This window comes from Mobula hypostoma, chromosome X2, assembly GCF_963921235.1.
Source record: "Mobula hypostoma chromosome X2, sMobHyp1.1, whole genome shotgun sequence".
NCBI lineage: Eukaryota > Metazoa > Chordata > Chondrichthyes > Myliobatiformes > Myliobatidae > Mobula > Mobula hypostoma.
The window spans coordinates 31,608,845-31,621,062 of NC_086129.1; the positions used below are offsets into that span (position 1 = coordinate 31,608,845).

A 12,218-nucleotide genomic window follows, 5' to 3' on the forward strand; every position below is an offset into this window, starting at 1 on the left:
TCAGTTTACTCCCATATTCCAAAGATGTACTATAAGGAGTAGTGAGTTTTGAGCATCCCATGTTGAGGCCGGAAACATTGTAACACTTGTACAATCCTCGCTGATTTGATTTGAAACAAGCGACGCATTTCACTGTTACGTTTTGATGTACTTGTGACAAATGAAGTTAATCTTTCTTTTCTAATGTCAGCTCACAAAGGTCACAACAGGTGTTAAAGAGCTGCACGACAACCAACAAAATCCAGATGAATTTCTAGAGTGATGTATTTTGACTGAGAAATCATGTCCAACATGGGAAATAGCAATTTTCAGATATGTACCACTGAGAAAAGCCTGACATGTTCGACTATTTTGGCTTCCTTATGTTAAAATACTGTGACACACTTCAAACTGCTTCAAGTCTAATTTAGGAAAGCAGTCAGGTATATTCTTCTCACAAAGATTTTTCATCACATATGTTCACTTCGAAGCTGAATGGCAGAAGAAGACTCCTGAAATCAAAAGAATTACTAAACAACTGTGAGCTTTTTAGATTCAAGTGTTGAAGGATAATGCAGAATGGAAACAAGCCCTTTATGTTGACCAAGGTGCTTTCCTGAGCTGGTCCTATTTGCCTGATTCCTATCCATATACCTGTAATTTAGTTGTCTTTACCACTTGCAGCTTGTTGGTTATACCCACTAGGTGTGACGACTACTCGTACCACCAGACCCAAACTTCTGACGAGCTGCCCCAGTACAACAGCTTTTCCACTTTAAAAACTCTCCTGTGGTTTTCTGCCGTCGTTGAAATGACGGACAACCACCATAGGGCATTATTGGGACAACATATTACATATATATAGGATGTTGGTGACATTACACAGAAATATTATATACTGTTCTCATTGCCACGCCAAGGAGAGCTGTAATTAAGAGAGAGAGAGTGCAGAAGAAATTCACGAGCATTTTTCCAATAATGAAAAGCTTCAGTTGTCAGGAGAGGTGGATAGGATGGGACTATTTTTCCTGAGGCAAAGGAGGCTGAGGGGTTCATCAACGTTTCGGGCCGGAGCCCTTCGTCAGGACTGTAGAGGGAAGGGACAGAGGCCCTATAAAGAAGGTGGGGGGAGGGTGGGAAGGAGAAGGCTGGTGGGTCGAGCACCTCTGAATTCTCTGTTCATACCAAGGGGCTGGAGACTACCTGGACGGTGTGTGGGGTGTTGCTCCTCCGGCCTGGGTTTGGCCTCATCATGGCAGTGGAGGGGGCCATGTGTGGGCGTGTCTGGATGGGAGTGGGGGCGGGGTTGAGGTTGAGGTGGGTGGCTACTGGGAGATCCTGTCTGTTGTGGCGGACGGAGCGGAGGTGCTCGACCCACCAGCCTTCTCCTTCCCACCCTCCCCCCACCTTCTTTATAGGGCCTTTGCCCCTTCCTCCTACAGTCCTGATGAAGGGTTCCGGCCCAAAACGTCAACTGATCGTTTCCACGGATGCTGCCCGACCTGCTGAGTTCCTCCAGCATGTTGTGAGTGTTGCTTTGACCCCAGCATCTGCAGAGTATTTTGTGTTTACGTGAGGCTGAGGGGTTACCATTCAGAAGCTTATAAAATCACTTGGGGCATTGATAAGGTGGATGAATGCCCTATTTTCTCCCAGGGCATAGGTTTTTGATGGGAAGGGAAAGGAGCTGACTTTGTATGCTAGGACAGGCATGTCCCTATCTCACCGGGATACAAGGCCCACCTGTCGAAGCGGTTTACCAGGGTGTGGCCGCTGCCTCGTGCGAACAGCTACTTGGAGCCACAAGTGAGAGCACCATACATGCTATCTGCCTTCTTCACCTCCTGTGTCACCATTTTAATGGAACTATAGTGCCTATAAAAAGTATTCACCCCCTTCCCCCCCTTGGAAGTTTTCATGTTTTATTGTTTTACAACATTGAATCACAGTGGATTTAATTTGGCTTTTTTTGACACTGATCAACAGGAAAAGACTTTTGTGTCAAAGTGAAAACAGATCTCAACAAAGTGATCTAAATTAATTACAAATATAAAACACAAAATAATTGATTGCATAAGTATTCATCTCCTTTGTGCAGTCAAGGTGTTTCAACTGATTGTAGAAAAAATACACCTGTATCTGGAAGGTCCATATGCTGGTGAGTCAGTATCCTGGCAAAAACTACACCGTGAAATCAAAAGAACACTCCAAGAAATGCTGTGAGAAGGTTATTGGAAAGCACATGTCAGAGGATGGATACAAGAAAATTTCCAAGTCACTGATATACCTTGGAGTACAGTTAAATCAATCATCAAGAAGTGGAAAGAATATGGCACAGCTGTGAATCTGCCTAGAGCAGGCCGTCCTCAAAACCTGAGTGAGCGTGCAAGAAGGGGACTAGTGAGGGAGTCCACCAAGAGACCTGTGACAACGCTGAAGGAGTTACAAGCTTCAGTGGCTGAGATGGGAGAGACTGTGCACACAACAACTGTTGCCTGGGTGCTTCACCAGTCACAGCTTTATGGGAGAGTGGCAAAGCCACTGTTGGGAAAAAAAAACTCACATGAAATCTTGGCTAAAGTTTGCCAGAAGGCATGTGGGAAACTCTGAAGTCAACTGGAGTCCTATGTTCTGATGAAACTGAAATTCAGGTTCTTGGCCGTCAGACTAAACGTTATCTTTGGCGTAAGCCAAACACCGCACATCATCAAAAACACCCCATCCCTACCGTGAAGCATAGTGGTGGCTGCATCATGCTGTGGGGATGCTTCACTGCAGCAGGCCCTGGAAGACTTGAGGGTAGAGGGTAAAATGAATGCAGCAAAATACAGGGAAATCCTGGAGGAAAACCTGACACAGAAGCAAGAGAACTGCGACTTAGGAGAAGATTTCAAGCAAGACGATGACCCAAGCATAAAGCCAAAACTACACAGGAATGGCTTAAAGACAACAAAGTTAATGTCCTGGAGTGGCCAAGTCGAGTCCAGACCTCAATCCAATTGAGAATTTGTGGCTGGGCTTGAAATGGGCTGTTCAATCAGGGAACCCATGCAATCTGACAGAGCTTGAGCAGTTTTGAAAAGAAGGATGGGGAAATATTGCAGTATCCAGATGTTCAAAGCTGATAGAGACCTATCCACATAGACTCAAGGCTGTAATTGGTGCCAAAGATACACCTACTAAATACTGACTTGAAGGGGGTGAGTACTTATTCAACCAATTATTTTGTGATTTTATATTTGTAAATAATTTAGATTACTTTGTAGAGATTTTTTTTTCTGTTGATCAGTGTCAAAAAAAGACAAATTAAATCCATTGTGATTCAATGTTGTAAAACAATAAAACATGAAAACTTCCACAGGGTAAATACTTTTTGTAGGCACGGTATATACATGTAGCCCACAATCTCTGTGTTCTACAACGCTCCCCAATGCCCTGTCATCGACTATGTAAGTCCTGTTCTGGCTTAACTTCTCGAATTGCACCATTTTGCATTTGGCTGGGTTAAATTCCATAATTCCTTTGTTCATTTTCCTACTTGATCTAGATCTTGCTGGAACCTGAGACAACATTCTTCATTGTTCACCACACAACCAATTTTGGTGTCATCTGCAAACTTACTGACCTTTAGATCGCAAATGGTTGGTTTGCAGGTGCAGCAGGCTATCAAGAAGGCAAATGGATTGTTGACTTTCATTTCTAGAGGGACTGAATTTAAGACCAGGGAGGTTATGCTGCAACTATATCAGGTACTGGTGAGGCCTCACCTGCGTGCAGTTCTGGTTTCCTTACTTGAGGAAAGATGCACTGGATTTGGAGGCAGTGCAGAGGAGGTTCACCAGGTTGATTCCAGAGATGAGGGGTTAGACCATGAGGAGAGATTGGGTTGTCTGGGACTGTACTCACTTGAATTTAGCAGGATCAGAGGAGATCTTATAGAAACATAAAATTGTGAAAGGGATAGATAAGATAGAGGCAGGGAAGTTGTCTCCACTGGTATGTGAGACTAGAACTAGGGGACATAGCCTGAAGATTCAGGGGTGTAAATTTAGGATGGAAATGAGGAGGAACTGCTTTTCCCAAAGAGTGGTGAATCTATAGAATTCTCTGCCCAATGAAGCAGTGAAGGTTGCCTCAGTAAATATATTTAAGACCAGTTTGGATAGATTTTTGCATAATAGGGGAATTAAGGGTTATGGGGCAAAGGCAGGAAGGTGGAGATGAGACCATGGCCAGATCAGCCATGATCTTATTGAATAGCAGAGCAGGTTTGACGGGCCAGATGGCCTATGTCTGCTCCTATTTCTTATGTTCTTATATGCCACCTTCATTCTCATTGAAACCTTTGATGTATAAGACAAAAACAATGGATCCAGCACTGATCCCTGCAACACAACCCTGGTTATAGTCCTCTAATCTGAAAAAAAAACTTCAATTACCACCCTCTGCATCCTTGCATCAAGCCAATTTTGTATCCAATTGGCTAGCTCATTCTGAATCCCATATGACCTCACACTCATTCTGCCATTCGGAACCTTGTCAAAAAACTTGATAAAATTCATGCAGACAATGTCTACTACACAGCACTCGTCAATCAACTTCATCGCATCTTCAGAAAGCTTAATTAAATTTGTGAAACTCAATTTCCTACTCATAAAGACATTCTGACTATCCCCATCAGTCCTTGCCTTTCCAAATGCAGTTAGATCTTGTCTCTCAGAATCTCATCTAGTAACTTAACCCACATCTGATGTCAGGCTCACCAGCTTATAGATCCCTAGCTTGTCTTTGCAACCCTTCTTAAACAAAGGCTCGCCATTAATCTTTCTCCAGTTTTCCTTCACCTCACTGTGCTTTAAGAAGACACAAAAATTTCTGACATTGCTCCAGCAATTTCCTCCCACAATGTCCGAGGACACACTTGGTCAGATCAGAGGGATCCATCTATCTTTGTGCTCCTCAAGACCAGCAATATTTCTTCTTTCATAATATTGGTAAGTTTCAGGATATCACTTTATTTTTCTCCTGAATTCTCTTGTTCATGAGTCTCTCACAGCAAATTCAGATGAGAAGTATGTATTTCAGACCTATCTCCCATATCTCCACAAATAAAGGGCCACACTGATCCTTTTTTAGGAACCTGTTCTCTCTTTTACTGTTAATATACTTGGAGAATCTCTTCGGATTCTCCTTTATAATATATATACAATATATATTAATGACTTGGATGAGGGAATTAAATGCAGCATCTCCAAGTTTGCGGATGACACGAAGCTGGGTGGCAGTGTTAGCAGTGAGGAGGATGCTAAGAGGATGCAGGGTGACTTGGATAGGTTGGGTGAGTGGGCAAACTCATGGCAGATGCAACTTAATGTGGATAAATGTGAAGTCATCCACTTTGGTGGCAAAAATAGGAAAACAGATTATTATCTGAATGGTGGCCGATTAGGAAAAGGGGAGGTGCAATGAGACCTGAGTGTCATTATACACCAGTCATTGAAAGTGGGCATGCAGGTACAGCAGGCGGTGAAAAAGGCGAATGGTATGCTGGCATTTATAGCGAGAGGATTCGAGTACAGGAGCAGGGAGGTACTACTGCAGTTGTACAAGGCCTTGGTGAGACCACACCTGGAGTATTGTGTGCAGTTTTGGTCCCCTAATCTGAGGAAAGACATCCTTGCCATAGAGGGAGTACAAAGAAGGTTCACCAGATTGATTCCTGGGATGGCAGGACTTTCATATGAAGAAAGACTGGATGAACTGGGCTTGTACTCGTTGGAATTTAGAAGATTGAGGGGGGATCTGATTGAAACGTATAAGATCCTAAAGGGATTGGACAGGCTAGATGCAGGAAGATTGTTCCCGATGTTGGGGAAGTCCAGAATGAGGGGTCACAGTTTGAGGATAGAGGGGAAGCCTTTTAGGACCGAGATTAGGAAAAACTTCTTCACACAGAGAGTGGTGAATCTGTGGAATTCTCTGCCACAGGAAACTGTTGAGGCCAGTTCATTGGCTATGTTTAAGAGGGAGTTAGATATGGCCCTTGTGGCTACAGGGGTCAGGGGGTATGGAGGGAAGGCTGGGGCGGGGTTCTGAGTTGGATGATCAGCCATGATCATAATAAATGGCGGTGCAGGCTCGAAGGGCCGAATAGCCTACTCCTGCACCTATTTTCTATGTTTCTATGTTTCTAACTTGTCTGCCAATGATATCTCATGTTCTCTTTCTGCACTCCTGCTTTCCATCTCAAGTGGATGCAACAACTGAAAGAGTTTCAAGAAACCTGAAAGTGGGTTTCTTGTTGTACTCCACCCATTGCCAAAGATGATTAAACAGAATAAAGAATAACCATTACTCCATCACAAAATTTAAGAACTTGCTTTGTAGTGATTTCTAATGAAATTGAGGCAGAGTTCCTGTGTCACTGCGGCTAATGTCCTGTGTTACATTTCAAGAGTTGATATTTTTCATCAGATATTTCCTGAGGGGGGGGGGGAAATCTCTAAAGATTGTGACTGTCGTCTTTCTCATACTTTATTTACGTGACTTCCAGGGTGTAAAGTGATGATCACCTTTGACAAGATTGAAGCTCTCGGCGAAGCAAATAAAGTGTGGACCGCGGAACAACTGCGTTGCATTGCGGTGAAAGACTTTGTAGATTCTCTGGACACACTGACTGCGGTCACAGGCTTCAGCATTGAACAGCTGGAAGCTTTAAAGACAAGGGCCTTGGAGGTGAGTAGTTGCAATATCCACGGGTGATAGTGTCCTAGTTATATTCTCCACCATCATTGGGAAGATGCAGTCATGATGAAGTGAAAAGAATTTGAAGAAATTCTCATCTAATAGCGTGCCTCAGAGTGGGTGCTGTCAAGTGAATTTGCTTCTGGGACATTGATAGTATAGAAAGGAATGACAGTGGACTGGGGAGTATTTGCAGGTCCTCTTTTGATTTAGTTACCAGTACCATTGCTCCAGAAGCACGCTTAGCTTCACTGACCATGTACTGAACTGAATTTCTTTGCTGGTGATTTGATTCTTGGGACATGATGTTCATACCCTTTTTCACATGGTGCCTTGTTGCATGTGATATGACTTCAATTACTACATGACTTCATTCTTTAATTTACACCTGAAGGACCTCATCTACCCCTGAGTTAATAACATGGGCATTGACCCATGTTCCACATAATTTTCCCTAATTCAGTATATCTGCAACCTCTGCTGGCAGGATCTATTCACACTTCAAACTGCATCACTCACATAGCCTGTCATGCATCTCGGCCACCATGATTTCCCATGAATTCCAAGGTCACATTATGGAAATATTAGTCCTTACAGGATGTGTCATTATAGGAAGGATGTAGAGGTTTTGGGCAGGATGCATAGGAAGTTACCAGAATGCTGCTTGGATTTGAGGATACATGCTACAAAGAGAAGTTGGACAAGCTTGAGTTGTTTTCTCTTTTGCAGCACAGACTGGGAGAAGACCTGTTAGAAGTTTATAAGATTATGAGAGGCATAGATAGAGTAGACAGCTGGTATCTTTTTCCCTGACTTTAAGTATCTAATTCCAGATGGTAAGTGAGAAGGGGGAAAGTTCAAAGGAGTTATGTGGGGCAGGTTTGTGGGCTGAAGGGCCTGTTTCTGTACTGTTCTGTTCTATGTTCCATGTTTCCATCCACAGTGCCAAACTTCACTCAAGAGACTGTACAGCTTTGATTGAGGAACTTATTATCAGGAAGTCTGCACACACACGCAGACCCCGTGCATCTTTTCTCATTAACATGTTCAAGCACGGCTTAAGGTCGTCTTTAAACAACAGTTCTTTCACATAAAGTTAATCAAACGCATTAGTTTCAAAGCCCAGAAAGGCTTCAGTGCAAGAGAACTGATTGAAAATACCTGATGCTATGCATATTCCAAGCCCTGTCTGCATAAACGCACCTCCTCAATCAACTGACTTATTTATGTGACAAACACAACAGTTACCTTGTATCTGGCCAAGACAGGTGCCATCAGTCAGGTTTTACACATTCTATTCTTCTTCAGTTAAAATCTACCTATTTTACCAAATACTCCTATAAGAAAATTTGTCAGTTCTCTGTCTTTCGGATGGCTTTCTGATGAGGGTTACTGAGATATTAAAGTAGTTCAGAGTGACAACAGGAGATAGAGATGAGTAATGAACTAAAGATGCAGTTTGGAGCAGAAAACATCAATGGAGCGATTGAAAAAAAATAACTGGCAGCCCAGGGCAATAACTTGTAGCTAATTGAGTATGTGATTTAGATTGGCTATTAAGTTTCTAAGTCTGATTATGATGATATAAACCGGCTGCTGCAATGAAACAACCCAGTTTGAATGGCAATGGGGGTAGTTTTATGAAAATCACAGAGTGGTTTCAGCTGACAAGAACCCCCCCTTTTTTACTGAAGAGGTTGTTAAGGAACAAGACCAATTTAATGCTGCATAGCTAATCATATTTTTAGAAAAAAGAAAAGTAGTGAATAATCTAATAATTCTTTTGATGGAATAGATGATAGAGGGTTAATTAAAGCTTAAGGCAAGATATATGAATTTAATTCAAATACTAATGAGTGGATTGAGGGGAAACATTTCAGCATTTATTTTATATTTAGTCAGGTGGTCTCTGGAGAGAAAATCATGAACGGAAACATAAAGAAAGGAGAAGGCCATTCACTCCTTTAACCTGTCACCCCATTTTAAGTAGTTCACATGTATCTTGGATTTCTATTCCTTTGCACCCATATCCAATAAAAATAATCCGGTGGGATCTCAGTGTTGAATGTATTACTTAACAAGTATTCACAGTGTTTAATTTGGGAAGGAATTACACATTTAAAGATTCCTTTTGGTGAGAAGGTCCTTTCTTGTTTCTCCTTTGAATGGGCTTGTGTTAATTCTTCTGAAATTCCTCAACTAGAGGAAGTATTTTTTTTGTACCTTGTCTCCTGAATAAGTTTGAATTTTAAACAGTTCAATTCAATTACCCATCAAATTGCCAAACTAAGGGGAACATGACTGAATTTTATAACTGTTCTCATAAATTAGCAAGTTTAGTTTTGATAAAATCAGTGCTGAACTCCTAAGGTCAATATATCCTTTCAAAGGCACAGGAATCAGAACTGGAAACAACCATCTAAATGCAGTTTTGTAAGTACTATGTAAAACTCTCCATTGTATTAAAGAATATTAATATCAGTTAGTGTAGAGTAGTGGCTATGTTATTGGAGAATCCTGAATTAATATAAGGAGTGAGTTCAAATCCCACCATGAACACCAGGTAATTTAAATTCAACTAATTAAATAAATCTGGAATAGAAAGATAGTATTAGCAGTGGTGATTATGGATGTACTGACTGCCATAAATACCCATTTGATTCAGTGATGACCTTTACAGAAGGAAATCTGCCATCTTACCCAATGGAGCAATTACAACTTGTGGCTTATGGACTACATTAGGTAGTAGAAATATGCACTTTTAACAAAAGTATAATGTATTATACAGTGTAATGGAGATGAATGTTGTGCAATTTATCTTTGGCTGATGGAAGAATATAAAGGAATTAATGAATTGATAATCTGGGCATGCTGAGAAGATCATAAGAAACAGAAGCAGATATAAGCCATTCACTATGATAATGGATAATCTTTTTCCTCACTGCTAATTTCCTGCACATACTTAATATCAGTTGATTGCCTTAAAATCAAAAATTGACCCCTGATTTGAATATACTCAGCAGCTGAGAATCGATAGTTCTCTTGGACACATAATTCCAATTGTTCCGTATACTCCAGGTGAAGAAATTCTTCATCTTGAGTCATGAATAGCCAACACCTTGTTTTGAATTTCTTCTTCTGCACAAGAAATCTGAATGCGTGATTCCCTGAACTCCCTGCACATATCTGACAAGCTCTGAAGAATTTGTATGTTCCAATCAGATCAGCTCCCATTCTTCAAAAACTAAACTTGAGAGCATACAAATAAAATCTGCAATTGTTGGAACGCAGCATTTGTAGAAAGAGGAACAGAGATAACGCTTCAGGTTTGAGACTCTTCATCAGAACTAGGGAAGAGAAAGCAAAATGATGTTCAGAAGCAAAGAAGGTTTGGGTTGCGATGGGCAGAACAAAGGCAATACCTCTGATAGGGTGAAACCAATGAAGTTAATGATGTATTTACGATCAGATTATGGTTCTCTGTTGTATGTTGCCAAAAGCAAAACTGTTGGACAAAATCATATTACTAGAAAGACACACTTTACATATAGACAAAATCTGAGCCAAAATCGCAGATAGGTGAGAGGCAGAAATGTCCAGTTCAAAGAACAACAGGAAGTAGGAACCATTGCCAAAGTTGTAGAACTCAGCATTGGGTCTGAAAGGCTGCAATGTGTCCAGATAGAAATTGAGGTCTGGTTCCTAAATTTTGCATTGACCCTCCTTATAACAGTGCAAGAAACCTCAGGCAGATAAGTCAGAGTGGGAGTGGAAATTAAAGTGCCACTTTATTCAGTCAAATATGAACAAGGTTATGATTAACAACACTGTCTTTCACCTAATGAATATGTACATTTCCTTTTACTTCTCTCAGTGCCTCTTCAACTGGAAGAGTCACTGAGAGATGCAAGGACACATAATATACCCTGTGTGAAGGACTTTAGTGCCCATCACCAGGAATGGTTTGGTAGTTCCACCACTAACCAATTGGCTGATCTCTGACACAAGGGATAAAATGAATTGGCAATTACCTCACTAATCTACCTGAAGCAACATTGGCTCTTTGGTGATTAGATCCAGGCTTTAGGCTGAGGACAGCCTCTATCTCTAACTTTCTCTTTCTTCAAGTTGATCCTAAAATCCTACCACTCAGTTGTCAGCTTTCTTCATCTTTTTTGGCCTCTACATCAAATTGTATCTGATTATACAATGTAATGTGCCTCGGGATACTTTAATGCATTACTTCTCTCCCCAACAGCATTATGGCTGTACCCACTCTTCAAGAACTGTAACAAATCATGAAGGCAGCTCACCAGCCTCTCCGGAAGGGTAACTAAAGATGGGTAACTAAATGCTGACTCAGCCTGTGAAGCCCATACCCCTTCAATGAATATATTAAATAAAACGGTATATAAATGTATGTTGTTAATTTTGTAAACACTCTTGTCTCTTCAGGTTTATGACATGAATATCACCAATGAAGCGCTTGCTTCTTTAGAGAAGATCACACTTGGCTTCAAAGATGCGGAAGTCAAGAAGTATTTCACTGAACCTGACATTGATACACTTGGTGCGATTTCGGGATACAGCAATTGGGCCAGTAAAAATGTGAGTGTAGGCTTCATACTTAATATTCATCACTCATACAGCTTTTCTCGGTCATTTCATTTAGACCAATGGTTCCTAACCTGAGATCCACGGACCCCTCAGTTAATGGTAGGAGTCCATGGCATTAAAAAAAAGTTTGGGATCCCCTGATTTAGATGCATTCTTTTAGGCAAAGACCACATTTGGAAATAGCCACAAGCTGCAACCTGAATTTAAATGGGTTATAATAAAAAATATGTAAGAGCATAGAATTTAGGTAGAACATGTAGGGCTTTATATTGGCTTCTCATAGATAATCTGACTTTCATCATTACTCATCCAAAGATAGTGCTATTGAAATTGGGGGAAATTTGTGTCTTGGCTGCATCTGGAGTAACCTGGCACACTAGATCATCCACCTATAACAGAGCATGCCCGTTACTATTCTGTTCACTTTGTGGATTGATTAAAGATTTTAGTGGGATCCACAATGGATTTTATTCCGAACATATACCCACACCATTCAGAAGTATTTTTGCAAGGAGATAACTGAGTGGAATTGGATTAAGAGGAGAATTTTAAAGATCAGAAGTATGCTTAAAAAATGAAACTCTGCTGCCCATGCAGAGGAAAGGAGCAGCGGTCCACTGTTAGTGAAATGAAGGCCTTGAATGTAACAGATAAGGCCCCTTCACCCCGCTCTCCACCCTGCAACCTAAATCTCATTTTACTTTGTACTGATGAAAGGTCATCCAGATGAAACATGAACTTTGTTTAATTTCTCTCTCTGCAGGTGCTGCTTGATCTGCATTTCCAGCGTTTTCTGGGTTATTTTGTTCAGGGCCCTTCTAAATACTGATGATGTGTTTTTTTTTAACAACTTTAAAGATGGATTTTCAAAGATACCC

At 41.1% G+C, this 12,218-nt stretch overlaps 1 protein-coding gene across 1 annotated transcript in view; it reads left to right on the top strand.

Moving 5' to 3' along the window:
* Nucleotides 1-12,218, top strand: part of LOC134340875 (otoancorin-like) — a 110,929-nt gene that overhangs the window by 94,518 nt on the left and 4,193 nt on the right. The window contains exons 19-20 of the mRNA XM_063038447.1: nt 6,533-6,714; nt 11,179-11,331. Of these exons, the coding sequence (XP_062894517.1) occupies nt 6,533-6,714; nt 11,179-11,331 (335 nt within the window). The remainder of the gene's footprint in view (nt 1-6,532; nt 6,715-11,178; nt 11,332-12,218) is intronic.